Raw genomic sequence first — 14,416 nt, forward strand, 5'->3', positions numbered from 1 at the left:
GAAAGGTGGCATCTGGCTCTGGTCTGTGGCAGGCTGCATGGGTCACCTCAGTGACATTCATCCCATCTCCCATTCTCCACTTAAGAGTCTCAGCTCTCTGAAGACTGGCACGTGGCCATGGAAGGCTACACATGGGCCCAGAATATCACCTATCATGACAGCTGGTATGCCCTGAGCACTTGTTCTCTGCCATATACTGTTCTAAATGCTCTAGCTGCGTTTTTTGTTTTGTTTGTAAAGCACTTAGCACCACGCCCTAAATAAAGGGACAGAGGACCTAACGTGTAGTCGAGCTCATAATTCATTCTGTCATTTGCTGGGTGTGTGTGTGCTCAGTCACTCAATCATGTCCGACTTTTTGTGACCCCATGGACTGTGGCCCAGCCTCCTCTGTCCACGGAATTTTCCAGGCAAGAATACTGGATCAGGTTGCCATTTCCTTCTCCAGGGGATCTTCCTGACCCAGGGATCGATCCCGAGTCTCTTGTGTCTCCTGCATTGGCAGACAGATTCTTCCCCACTGTGCCACCTGGGGCCTCGTTAGCTGGACACCTGAGCAACCAATGCCTCCCGTGTCAGACTGCGGCTCCCTGAAGGAGGTAAAATGCGTAAGTACTGCCTCCTCCCTCAAGCCTGCTCACCTTTGCTTTCCTCTTCTGCTGTCTCAGGGCATCTTTCGCCTTTTCCTCATCTTTGAAGGCTTTTAGCTGAGAGAAAGAGGGAGGGAGAGAAGTCTGTCAGCAGAGGTGCTTCCTGGCCAGGCCTGGATCCAGGGCCTAAGCAGGGTGGACTGGCCAACGCATGAGGCCGCCACTCTGGGTCGTCCTGCCTGGCCCAGTGGTGGGAAAGGGCCCTAGGGGGCAGAGCGCGGCCCAGGACAGGGACCGCGGGTGAGGCCTGCTCACCATGGGTAGTCTGAACACAGGTCAGGACGGCGGCAGGAGCCTCACCGCTGCTGTGCTTCGGCATTCACACCTTTTAGCTTCAGTGTGGCAAAGAGTGCATGGCTCAGAGCTAATTCCTACTTATGCTCTTTACAGGCATCAAAACTGATTGTGGAAAATCAGGGCTAGGAGAAGTTGAGAAGGGAGAGGACTTTCTGAGGGCCACAGAAATGTATCAGCAGAGCTGGAAGGAGAATCGGTGAGTGTCCTGCCAGCCAGAGTCGCCAGGGCCCTCCAACCCATGCACCCTCCCCATGGGCACAGCCAGCTGCCCTCTTCTGGGTCCCACTCTTCTCACCTGGGCATGGGACAGGGTGACCTGGGCTTGCAGTTTCTCCACCTGCTTCTTCAGCTCTTCCTTCTCTTCATTCATGCGCTCCCGGTCACTACGCTCCCTCTGGAAGTCCTCCTCAAAGATCTTCACCTAGAGGGGAGGTGGAGGGGAAGGGAGGAGGGGGTGAGGGAGGAGGGACAGCTCTGAGTGGGGGCTCAGACCTGCTCAGACCCAGAATCCTGGGCCTCTGATAGGAGTCAGACATCAGAGCTGGTTTTACCCTGTCTTGAAAATGCCTATGGGGACAGGAAAAGGTGTACCTCTGGCCCCAACCCCAACTACAAACAGAGTATAGTTCTGGGTCCCTCGATCTTATATTTTGGGCTTCAACCTAGGGCTTTATTTGAAAAAAGGATCCATGGCTAAAAAACACAAAACTGGTCAACGGCCATCAAAACTAGTCCCATCCTTCCATTCTGCCAAGACCCATAGAGAGGTGGAGGCCACAGAAACAGTCTGAGTGGAGGAGTGGAGTTCAGGCCTCCTGGTGCCAAGAGCAGGGGGCCTACAAACCTCTCCCGAGGCTCTGGGGTAGGAGCTGGCGCCCTGGCAGGGCAGGGGCGTGTGGGGCCCTGTCTCTGCAGTGTCACATCCTCACTGCACATCAGTGAGAAGCTGACCAGGCTCGGGACGCTTTAGAAGGATCCGAAGCACGACAGCAAATAGCACAGAAGCATGTGCGAGAACCAAAGCCTTCTCAACGTTCTTTAGTATTAATTAGTATTAATTTCCCTTAAATAAAGGGACAGAGGACTCAAGCACAAAGCCATGATCAGGCAGAAGTATCTAGCTAAAGTTTAACAACACAGTTTTGCCTTTACTGTATTGATTGCTTATAGTTACTTTCTAATTATGACAAATAAAAAATGGTTTTCCCATTTGCAGGAGAAATCTAAAGTTCCCTTTTAAATATATTTATTGAGTTTATTTAAACATATGCTTTCATGACACACACACTACTGTACATAAAGAGATAACTAATAAGGATCTACTGTACAGCACAGGGAACTCTACTCAATACTACACAATGACCTATATGGGAAAAGAACCTGAAAAAGAGTGGATATATGTGTATGTATAACTGATTCACTTTTCTGTACAACAGAAATTAACAGAATATAGTAAATCAAATATAGTCCAGTAACAGTTCATTTTTAAAACATAAATTTAAAAAATTTTGCTTTCAAAATATTGGGGAAATAATAGCAGAGCTGGGGCATAGAAATGTTTCAATCATGACAGTGGTAGAGGAATGACCTAGATAGGGATACACTGCTGGTAAGGATAAGCCTATACCAGACAGGAGTCCTGGCCAATGGCCAGACAGGGGACTGCAGATCACAGCTTGCATGACTCAAGGTCCGTCCTAGGCCCTCAGGGATTCTCCAACTCCCCAACTCCAACTGGGCACCACCTACCAAACCCGTTCCGCTCAACCTCACCTGCTGTTTCAGCAATTCGTTCTGCGTGAGCAGCTCCTGTTTCCTTAGCAGGCCTCCAGCTCCTTCTGGGCTCCCGAATGCTGTTGGAGAGGACGGGGAGGCCTGAATGCTCAGTGCTTCCTCCAGGGCCTGGAATCAGGAAGAAAGGAGATGGGCCCATCAGCAGAAGCCCTGGGAAGTCAGGTCCCATTGAAAGGGTCAGGCCCCACTGAAAGACCCCGATCATGATAAGGATAATAATAATAACCACCACTATTTAATAAATGCCATCTTATAGATGAACACTATACACACATCATTTTACTGAATCCTCTCCATAGTCCTATGAAGAAAAATTGTGACCTTCACCCTCATTTCATGGATGTGAAAACTGAGGTTCAGAGACTTGAAGGGATTTGTCCAAAGTCAGACAGCTAGTAAGTGGCAAAGCAGGTATTCAAAGCCAGTATGTGCTCTTAACCAGCAGCCTAAACTGTGGTCTTTATGTAGAAGGGAGAAATCTCTCTTTCCCTGTGGTTAAGTGGCTCAATTCTTAGCACCCAGACCTAGAAAGAACACGAAGTCCTTTAGGGGAAGAAGCTCAATCTCCTGGACCTGCCCAGAGATTCTCCAGCTTCCATAACCCATTCCCACCAAGCCAATTCCTCCATCCCCAAGTCTTCTGTAGTTAGATTAGCCTGGATTTTAATTTTGATGTAACTAATATTTTACCTTTCCAACCCTGAAAATGGGCTGAAACATCACCAAATAATATTTTGAGGTTTTTTTGTAAAAGCCCTGTTTTACTACCTTCACAGAATACTTTTCCTTGCATAAACAGTGTGCTCACATTCTCTTGAAAGTTATGCATTAACTGGTTTTCTCCTTCCACCCTGTTAACATGTTGCTTGAGAACTTTGGAACACCTCTCAAGACTGGCCATCCTCATCACAAGCTAGACTTTAGCGCCCTGGACAGCAGGGCCTCTGTTGGCCATGTGACAGCACTGCTCACAGCGCCTCCCTGGACCCTGGGGAAACCTTGCCCAACTTGGACTCAGGCCCCTCTTTGTCTCCTTGACTCCCCCCAGAAACAAGAGGAAATTGCAGAGCTAGGAGTAAATTCAAGGGACTTTCCTGGTCCAGCAGCCAAGACTCCAAGCTCCCAATGCAGGGGGCATGGGTTCGATCCCTAGTCAGGAAACTAGATCCCACATGCTGCAACTCAGAGTTCATATGCCACAACTAAAGATCCCACATGCTGCAACTAAGACATGCAGGCAAAGAAAATAAAATTCACGTACATGTATTTAAAGCGTAAATTCAGAATGCTCGAGGGAAGGCTATGACTGCACCTCCTCCTCCATCTGTCCCATTTTTCAGATGAGCAGACTGAGGTCCAGGGACAGGGAGAGCCTTGCGTTAGTCATCCTTACAAGTTTCTGTCCCCAGCTACAGCACAAAAACCTGGAGGGCAGTGATCCTGCCTGGGTCATCTCTACAACCAGCACCACATATAACATTCTGCCTGGATTTAGAGCCCCAAGTCCCCCAGCTTGGGCTAGATCATTCTTTTTAATGAGAACAAGTCCCAAAGCCCCACACTTGGCATCATCAATGCTTATCCAACACCAAAACCAAGCAGAGTCACCCCAGCAGGGCTGAGACCCAGTGAATACAAACTCACAACAGAGTCTACTGTGAGCAGAAAGAGCAGGCAGACAGAACAGGAGGAAAATCTGAGCCTTCGAGAAAGTTTCCTTTCAAAGCCTCTCCATCAGCTCACTCCTTTAACTCCTGCACTAGAAGGTGGACAGGGCTAGCATGATTCCAGCCAGGGTTCAGATGGCAAAACTGAGACTCGGATAGGTTACAGGGGCTATAACTGGGACTAGAACCATCCCCCAGCCCAGGCCACTGCCCCTCACCTTGGCTCAGAGCAGAGGGATCCCTTTACCTGGGCTCCCCTAGCCCTAGCCCAACCCCTGCCCCAGGCCACATCTCCCTGGATCCCCCTTCTCGAGGGTAGGAACTCAGGCCAGAGCTCACTCCCTTCAGTGAGTTTTTCCTGAACACATGTTTGGTGCCAGGTGCTGGGGGTATGTGCCCTGGTGAAGACGCACACCTCCCAACACTGGATAGGAGGGTGGCTGTCAGTAAGTAATCACAAGAAAATGCCAGAAGGGTTTGAAAGAAGCTGCTGGTGCTTTAGCTATAGAACAGAGAAACTCCAAAGGCTTTAGCTATAGAACAGGGAAACTCGAAGGAGACTCGGGAAGGCCTTCCTGGGAAGCAGTGTTAGAGCTAAACCTGAACGATGAGTGAGTGCACTGTGTGAGCAGTAAGCACATCCCAGGGCCTGCCCAGCTCATCCAGCAGGGCACTCAGCATGCGGGGAGCGGGGCAGAGGCAGTAGAAACCCTGGGGCAGCACCTAGGCCCTCAGCACCCTTACCCTGACCCAGGAGTCACCCCTCCTGAGCTGAGGATTGAGGGTACCGGCCATGGGGTGGACTCTGCAGCAGGGCTCCGGGAAGCCCTGCCCACCCCCGGACCTTGGCTGCACCCACCTTGTTGAGCCGCTGGATCTCCTTTTCCTGGTACTCCCGCTGCCGGGTGAGTGGGCTCAGCTGGTCCTGCAGGTACTTGACCTTCTGGCGCAGCTCCTTGGCCTCTGCTGTCAGATGCTCCCTGTCGGTCTGCAGGGGACACAGGGCTGGTGAGCAGGGAGCCTCTGCAGGAGGCCCGGACCCCCTGACTGCCTGCCTCGTCCCCGGGTGACCGCACCTCCCTCCCTCGCTCTCACTCCACAGCCCCACGATGCTCATGCACAAGCCCTGTGCAAGACACCCCCGTGAGAGTAGTAATGTCCACATGGTCCTGTCCTCAAGGATAGAGCAGCCCAGTTGAGTGGAAGGCCCCGGGTTCCATCACTACCTCCTCCAACAGCGAGGTGAACCCTTGGGCATTGTCACAGCCTTCTCTGGTCTAAGCTCATCTATCCACCATGGATAAGGGGTTCATAATAGGAGTCACAGATGGGCTTCAGGAGGTCCATGAGCCCCCACACTGAGTGCAAAATTTTGACTTCAATTTATAGAGAGAAAAGCCACAGTTTCTACCAGGCTCACACAGGGGTCTTCCACAACGCACAGAAAGTGATGTGATTCAGAGTCTCCAAAGGACCTCTCAGCTCTTACAGTCTCTAAGTCTAGTGGAGAAAAGACCCTCAAAGAGATAAACACAGCATGAGGCAGAAAGGCGTCCTCCACAGAGAAATAAAGTTCTGTGAGGTTAAAGAAAGAACACTCCTGCCGAAAAGAAACCAGGGAAGGCTTTAAGGTAGAAGCCCTGCTTCCATACATACTATGGAACAATCCAGGTTCTTTACCACAAACAGTCACAGCTGGAAAGGCCCTCAGAGAGCAAGTCCTAGCTCCTTTATAGGACTATCCAGAGGGGACTTACCCAAGACTACACTGAGCTAGAGCTAGACAAGAATCCAGGTCTCCTAATTCTGGTGTTCTTTGTCCCCTTGCAAGCCAAGGGGAGGGTTTAAAATAGAAGAGGGCAGTATGGAGCAAAGGCCAGGCGTACCCACATGAAACTATTTCTCTGTGTTTATGTGTACTAAGAGGCCTGGAAAAATACACCAAAGTGGAAACAGTGATGACCACTGGGGAGGGCCTGGAATTGGGGGTGGGGTGGTAAGGAGAGATGGTCTGGGGAAACGCCCAACTGTAACTGTTGTGTGAACATGCCAATATTCTACAAACTAGCTGGTGAGATGCTTTCAGCCGGCAGTGACAGAGAGCAGCCTTGGCTGGGTCTTGTGAGAATTGTTACAGGCTCCCATGTAAGAGGCTCTGGGTCCACATGGCCTGTATGGCCCCGTGTCCCTATCCACAGGGCCACAGAAGCTTTGTTCTGAAAATTCCACCTTTCCCCCAGCTGACCAGGAAGAGCATCAGATGCCAGGAACTTAGCCCACCCACTGACGGGAGCCAGGGCCAGGCCGACTGCCCCAGCTGTGACTGTGCTCTCATGAGAAAAGACTGGCAGTGTCCCCCATAACACACATCCCCAGGGACAGGGCGGTCACCAGGGCAGGCTGACTGCTTGGAGAAGGCCCCTGCTGATGGGAGAGAACTCTGAAATGCAAACCATGTTGGAAATGGCCATTTCTAAGTCAGGCAAAAGCAGCCTCTGCCTAGTTCTCATGAAGTTGAAAACATGGTGATACAAAATCTCCAAGGAGCCTGGGTGTCAAATGGCCTTTCCTCTTGAAGATGCCCTAGGATCAAGGCCTTGGCTGGTGTCAGTCACACACACACGGGTCAGATGCTCCTTCTTCAGGGGACTGTTTCTGCTCCCCAGCACACACCCCCCGAATGAACCTGATCTCCCTTCATGTTCTCTCCCTGTACCTTCTGTGTTGTACTTAACACACGTTTACTCATTCACTTCTGTAATTAGATGTTCTATGTCTCTTCCCCCAGGGGCGGGGTTGGCCGTTCACTGCTGACTCCGTTTACCCAGCTGCGCCTGGCGCATCGCTGTTGAATAGTGACCGGATGAAGGACTAAAGGAAGCTCTAATGCTGGAGCCCCTCCCCGACAACAGCCATCACCACTGTGCAGGTTCCACGGCACCCACCCCCATCGAGTGTACTAGCAGGCCTGGGGAATCTTTTCACGTTTTGTGCTTCCCTGTACAGTTCCCTAGACCATGAGACTTTAACAAAAAGCTCTCCGTATGAAAAAAGAAAAAAATGAAAAACATACCTAATCCAATCTCAATTTTCAGATGGGAAACTGAGGCAGAGCTCAGGAAAGCGCTTTTGCCTCAGGCCACACAGTCCTTGAGTACCAGAGTCAGAGAGGGAACTGGGTCTCCCAACCCCCACCCCCAGCTCCTGGCTGATGGGGAGGAGAGCAGGCCTCTGGAGCTGAGTTTGCGAGACCCACAGTCATACTTGCCTCCTCCATTTCTATCTTGGACTTGGCCAGGAGCAGCTTGCGGTCAAAGTCGCGCTGCTTCTGCTCCCGCTCAGCCTCCAGGTCGGTCACCTGCTTCTGCAGGTCCGCCAGCTTCTGTCGCAACTCCGTGATCTGGGAGCAGAGGCAGGAGAGAGGGAGTGTGTGAGGGCCAGGGTGGACACATACAGACCAAGGCTGTGGCGAGGCAGCAGCATGCGTGGCGCTGAGGATGCCCTGAGAGACCAGTGGAGAAGCAGGGGTGCGGCCTGGAGTTCCCATCACCCTCACAATACCTTCTGCTCGTACTGCTGCTTCATGGACCGGAAATGCTGGTCCCATTGCTTGTTCACTTCCAGCAGCTGTGGGGGAGAGACTGGGGTTATCAGGAGATTAGCAGAGGAGGACCAAAGAGAGCCAACGCCACCACCACCAGCTTTGCAGGCACATCGTGCAGCGTGTGTGGGTGGTGGGTCCACACGCTGCCTTGATCCTGTGCTTCTCACAACTTTTCCTCAAAGTGAGTCAGCTTTATCAACTGCCGCATTTTACCCTCACCAGGAAAGCAAGACTAACACCAAGACACAGAAACAGTACATAATTCTGGTATAGAATGATGGGACCCACACCCATGCAGAGGGCAATTCGGGACTATGTATTAACTTCAAGTTCTCTTTAGCCACATAATTCCACTCTGAAAGAGGTAGCCAAGAGAAGCACTTGCACAAGTGTGTAAAAAATATGTGTATTAGTGATCATCTCAACAGCATTTATATTGCCAAAAAAAAAGATCGAGGCAAACCTGAGCATGGGAAGTAGGCTAAGGAAATGGTAGAATTAAACAGAAAATGGAGCACAGCACAGCTACTCAGAAAGCTGGGTGCCTGATACATTGCCTATGTTCTGAGATGACACTAATTACTTGCCATAATTTTGATATATCAACAATTCTTCAGTGAAGGAAAACAATCCATCATTAAATTAATAAAACAATGGAAAGGGCATCCTTTCCAATTCCAAAAACATTAAAATATGATAAAAAGTACTCAGAATTAGAGAATCACAGAGTATACTTTTATATATAAATATAATAAATACCCTCAAAGATACAGCTAATTTTAAGAAAGGAAAAAAGCAATCTGCAATGTGGTATTTTGATATCATTTTTAAAAACATCATACATCAGTAAGTACACAGACAAAATTCAGGAATATGCAAAGAACTGTTATCAACTGTGGTCATTTCCAGGAGGTGAGACACTCCATCTTTTCATAATGAGTATTTTTTTTATATTATCTTTGTAATAAAAAATATATATATCTTACAGCAATACAGAAAGAAAACTAAAATGAATATGTGCCTAAACAAAAGACCAGTGGAGCCTAACTTTCAAATGTGCTGGAGGACAAGGGAGGGCAGAGAGGCCCAGGGATTGAGACAAGGGCCTGAACTGCGTGGAAAGGAGAGGCTCAGTCAACGGAGAAGATCAGGCTCCCACCTCTGGGCCAGAAACATCAGGGCAGAACACGCATGAGACACAAGGGAAGAGCCTCCATTTCTGGAGACTCTCGGCTGATTGGGAGCAGTGCTACAAGCAGGTAAGGGGTCTCTCCTTCTGTGACAGACCCTTCCTGAACCAGCTGCATGGTGACAGGTGACAGGCTCCCCATTCCTGATGCTGCACTTGCCTCCTATCACAACCTCTCGCCACCACTCAAGGTTCACCATGGGAGCCTTTCTAAACTAAGCCCCCTTCAACAATGATAGGCCATGCCCTGAATGCCATGTCCTCAGAGCGACTCCTATGGGCAGGGGGACTGATCAGGAGACAAGAGCCCAGGGCAAGGCAGCATGTCTCATCCTTGGGCAGATGGTTCAGTGGTCACCATGACAGCTCATCACAGAGACCAGTCAGAGCCAGGGGCCAGGAAGGGCCTTTGTCCTGCTGGCCCTGGAAGGGGGAAAGGATCTTCCCTGACCCCCACCACCCCCTCCAGCCACTTACCTCTGTGCGCTGCTGCTCCAGCATCCTCACCTTCTTCTCAGCCGCACCCAGGGCCCCCACCTCTGGGATTTTACTTGTCGTCACACCAGCCTGAGGAGGAACACAGAGGGGCCTGCAGCAGAGCCTCACACAGCAATTCTCTCGCCCACTCAGTGCTCCTCCAAGGCTACTCACCCCTGAGACCCAGCCTCCTGTCTCCTGCCCCTCTACCCTCTCACCCACCAGTCCCAGCCATAACTGAGCCTCTTACATCCACACAGACCATTATTCCCCTTCCCCAATCCTCAGTGGCTCCGAGGCCCTTTTTACCCCACCCCCCTCCCCACAGACACTTCTTTCCCTGTTCAGGCTCTATCTCTATGGCACTGCCAGCTGCCCTCCCCTCCTCCACGCATCAGCCAAAAGTCCTCTGAAGGCAAGAGTTAACTATTTTTAAAAATACTTTATAAAGTGTTTATTTTTTAAATGTTTTATTTAAAAATATACAAGTAATGACACGTGTGCATGTGTGATCAGTACATGTATTTCCTTGCTCTGGCCTCTGAGGGCCTAAAGCAGTGTCACTCAGGTAACAATGAGCACAGATCTTGGTTTCTAAATAGCATTCTCCAACAAAAAGAAACAGGGCTCCTTGGAGAAGTGGTTAACGTCATGGCTGGGGCAGAGAAAATATAAGGTGAGTATGGAGCAACTTGTGACACTATAGAAAGTAAGGAAGTGTTCAATCATCATCAGAAGAAGAAAGGCATGTCAAATGGGCATAGGAGACAACTTGGAAGAACTTCCTATGACCAAAGCAGGAAGAATTTGAACAAGAAAATAAATCACGGCGGTGTTGGGTTATAAGCCAAAGAATAAAATATCCTTGAGTCCACATTAATAGAAACAGATGAATAAAAAAATAAATGGGGGAGAAGGGACAAGAAGAATTCCAATTAGTAAACAGAGAAGGAATGAGGGAAATCCAAAATCACCATAAGAAGGCTGTAGTGATAATCACGGCAGTCAAGATCTGCCAGTGTTTACTAAAATAAGTATAAAGAGAAACAGCGCATTTGCAGTCTCAAGTATACCCTGGAAAATAAATATTAATTACAAAAGAAAAATTAGTCCCTTTATTATGGAGAAACCTGACAGACAGACCCTTAGCCAAATGGTCAAGACTGGGTGTAAATGGACATACTGACGTCACGTACCCTTGACGTGTTACAAGATGTCACTCCTGTGGTCTTCTTGTCCAAATCCACAACATCAGTCTAATTATAAGAAAACACCAGAGGAGCCCAAATTGAGGGACATTCTACAAAATAGCTGAAAGCCTCAAGCTCATGAAAGACAAGAACCACTGGAGCTGTCACAGGCAGAGGAGACTAAAGAGTTGGTACAACTAAATACAATGTGAGATCCTGGATTTGATCCTAGTACAGAAAAAGGGCACGAATGAGAAACAGGTGAAATCTGAACCAAGTCTGCAGTTTAGCTAATAGTATCGTGGCAATGGTCATTTCCTGGTGTTGATCACTGAACCATGGGTACATAAGATGTCAAGGCAATCGGGAGATGGGCACTCTCTGCACTATTCTGCTACTCTTCTGCACATCTACAGTTACACCAAAATAAAAAGTTTAAAAAAAAACTTTTTAAAAATATGAAGCGTTGAGGTGAAACAGCAGGAGGATGTCATCAATTCAGAAATTGAACACCAAAAAAAAGAAAAGGAAAGAAACTGAACAGCAGTTCTACCTCTAAGGCCCTGCATGATGTAGGCCAAGGTCCACACTCTCAGTACAAGATCAAACAGGACAGGCCCCAACCTTTGACATCCTGTAGGCCTGACAGCATTTGTCCTGGAGTCACTGTCCACATTCTCTCCACTCCTTACCGTCCCACTGCCCCCCCATCACACACACACGCGCACACACACACACACACACACACACTCCCCTGTGACTTGGCAGGGTTGTCCCGAATGAACTGGTGAGGCTCAAGCGCTCCTGCAGGCTAAGGTCTATAAGTACACCACAGAACCCAGAAGGAAGGGGAGAGGGCTAGGGGAGTTCTCCAGGGACGCCACCTCCTTTAAGAAAAGTGAGAGATGGGCCTGCCCCTAGAAGCCTGATGCCTCCTGGAGGGGAGCTGTGCTTAACATTACTGGGGGAGGAAGAAGAGGGGGGTGCTCCTGGAGATGCACCCTTAAGCTACACAGAGAATGAGTGAGTGTGAATGAAAGTCGCTCTGTCGTGTCCGACTCTTTGTGACATCATGGACTGGACTCCAGGCCAGAATACTGTGTGGGTCCCCTTCTCCAGGGGATCTCCCCAACCCAGGGGTCAAACCCAGGTCTCTGGCATTGGAGGTGGATTCTTTACTAGCTGAGCCACCAGGGAAGCCCCTGTCCACAGAGAAGAGAGACCAAATCTGTCACTAGAAGTGACCGTCAGTGTTCAGTTTACCACTTGCCAAGTGCTAAATCTACTTCACAGGCATCACATCACTGAACTCTCCAATCATCCTCTGAGGTAGGTGTTATTATCTCCATCTCACAGAGGAGGAAACCGAGATCAGAAAGTTCATGTAACCTGTCCAAGGTGGCAGCGCTGACAAGAGGTGGGTTGAACCTGCATTTAACCCACATGTAACTGCAAGGCACAGGCTTCACCAACACCTGCTATGCAAGCCTCTTATGGCACCTTCCTCCCTGGCAAGGCAGTAAGAGCATCTGGCCTTCCTAGACACCAGTGATGTCAAGGGCTTTGGAAAAGTGAAGAGGGCTGCCTATACACCACTGTGAATCCAGAGGAGATCAGGAGAATCCGCAAGGCACTCCCACAGGAGGACAGACAAGGCAGGCCCTGATGTGAGGCATAAGCAGAAGAAGAGAGGGGCTTCATGAGCTGTGAATCAGAAGGCCATTCATCAGCATGTCATCCTGTCACCCCACGTCTGCCTGATAGCAGCAGGTGGATACAGGAATCTGGACAGTGTGATGTCACACGGCCTCTCCAAACCTCCTGCCATAAACAGCCATGGCAGTCTCATGGATTAAGAGTCCCTGCCTTGCCTCCCTGACATGTAGAGAGGAAGTCCAAACCAGATAATGAATTTGCAAATCCTGGGTTAATTCTACCTTGTCACATAGTAATAAGGAATTAAGTTATTAGGATAATTATTGCTATTACACAAGTGTGGGGATTGTTAAAGACACTGATGGCTGTGCAGCCATTAAACCTCATTAGAGAAGAAAAATATGTCAGTAAAAAGCTGCTACTCAGCTCTGCAGGAAGACACAGACCAGGCGAGGGGCCAGCCAGCTCCCATGCAGGAACTGGATGTGACCCAGCACTGGGAGCAGCAGTGGGGAGGAGGCAAGTGGGCCCAGGGTATTCGAAGGCCTTGCTGAGTCAGCCCACACCCTCTTCTCTGCATGTCAGAGGCTCCCGGAGCACGACCACAGGAGCTTAACACAGTCCCCTCAGGGGCTCTCTCAACCTAACCTCCTAATTCCACTAGGAGTATCTGAGACATTAAACTGATTCTGGGAGCCACCCTATAAGAGAGACTGACAAACTGGAATGAGTTTAGGGGAGATGCCCAGACAGCACAAATGACTGAAGGAGTTGCAGCTATTCAGCCTGGAGAAGGTATGGGGACCCCACAGAACCACAGTCACAGCCCACAGGCCAAGCGTATGTTCCAGGGAATGGGACGCTCCCTGTGGCTGGCAGCAGAATATGGGCTGAGAAGTGGAAGCTCCAGGGAGGTGGACTGTCAGAACAAGCCAAGGAAATGCTGTCTAACAACTAGAACCTTCCAGCAGTGGGACTGGCTCGCTGCCCCGGAGGCTGGGCACTGGCCATCGGGCTCTGGGGAAGGAGTTTCTGACCACATACCTGCTGCGGTGCCGCCGCCCCCTTCTTGCCTGCGCCTTCCATCTTTGGTGAGCCTGGCCGCCCGGAGGCACCGTCTTTACTGCTGCTCATCAACAACTTCCTAAGTTCCAGGTTTTCCTCCCTGGGTTGGAGGCAAACAGAGAGGTCATACTGCCGGCCCCAGGTAGAGGAGACAGGGCGTCTCAGACATCTCACTTGTCTGAATTGAAGCTGAGTCCTGGGGAGTAAGGAGAGTCCTTGAGACCTGCCCTCAGGTGGAACTACAAATGGCATCCTCACGCCACTCTGCAGGACCTCTCTGGAATTCTCTGATCGTCACCAACAATCCATCCCCAACTATGGGATGTCTGTATACGTGAGATCTTCAGGATACACCCACACTGCATTAAATAACCCTGGACTGGGACATCCTGGTGGTCCAGTGGTTAAGACTCCAGGCTTCCACTGCGGGGTGTGGGCTTGATCCCTGGTCAGGGAACTTAAGATCCTGCATGCTGCATGGTGTGGCCAAATAAAGAAATAATTCTGGATCACACTCCCTGAGAAACTTCCACCCTTTCCAATTATCCTCAGACATCCTGCACAGGGTAAGTCTCAGTTTGGTGCTCAGGTCCTGAGCGCCTCTCCAGCGCTTGCAAATGTCCCGTGTTGACTGAGAAAGAGCAGCCTTCAAGGTTCAGAGCCTTTAGTGGGCAATTCACCAGAATTAATCGTCTTTCCATTTTTGTTGTATTTATTGTTGGAGGCATCTTCTATTTATTCCAAGTAATGTTGTTTTCCAGTTACTCTAGTGTAAGTTTTCTTTATAACAATCTTCAGTAAAAACATGATGCAAATTAAATTATTAA

At 49.7% G+C, this 14,416-nt stretch overlaps 1 protein-coding gene and 1 long non-coding RNA gene across 22 annotated transcripts in view; one reads left to right on the top strand and one right to left on the bottom strand.

The window, feature by feature from the left end:
• TNIP1 (TNFAIP3 interacting protein 1) overlaps positions 1-14,416 on the bottom strand; it is a 51,695-nt gene that overhangs the window by 2,776 nt on the left and 34,503 nt on the right. For 12 of the 20 annotated variants that reach the window (XM_086412488.1, XM_086412495.1, XM_086412501.1 and 9 more), the window contains 8 exons: positions 13,569-13,689; positions 9,679-9,768; positions 7,970-8,035; positions 7,677-7,808; positions 5,268-5,396; positions 2,721-2,849; positions 1,243-1,368; positions 642-707 (listed from right to left, as the gene is read on the bottom strand). In XM_086412488.1, coding sequence (XP_086268614.1) covers positions 642-707; positions 1,243-1,368; positions 2,721-2,849; positions 5,268-5,396; positions 7,677-7,808; positions 7,970-8,035; positions 9,679-9,768; positions 13,569-13,689 — 859 coding nt within the window. Of the gene's footprint in view, positions 1-641; positions 708-1,242; positions 1,369-2,720; positions 2,850-5,267; positions 5,397-7,676; positions 7,809-7,969; positions 8,036-9,678; positions 9,769-10,874; positions 10,935-13,568; positions 13,690-14,416 lie in introns of all 20 variants that reach the window. The other 8 variants (XM_086412483.1, XM_086412499.1, XM_086412496.1 and 5 more) reach the window with 1 other exon arrangement.
• LOC147369697 (uncharacterized) lies at positions 25-7,476 on the top strand. 2 transcript variants are annotated; one of them, XR_015167758.1, is made up of 4 exons: positions 25-164; positions 506-608; positions 1,041-1,143; positions 7,197-7,335. It is a non-coding gene; the product is annotated as an uncharacterized LOC147369697 (long non-coding RNA). The 2 variants fall into 2 exon arrangements; XR_015167757.1 differs by lacking the exon at positions 25-164 and having other exon boundaries at positions 321-608; positions 7,197-7,476.

This window comes from Bos grunniens, chromosome 7 (genome assembly GCF_055505025.1).
Source record: "Bos grunniens cultivar Pamir isolate PY7600 chromosome 7, Bosgru_T2T1.0, whole genome shotgun sequence".
NCBI classification, from domain to species: Eukaryota; Metazoa; Chordata; class Mammalia; order Artiodactyla; family Bovidae; genus Bos; species Bos grunniens.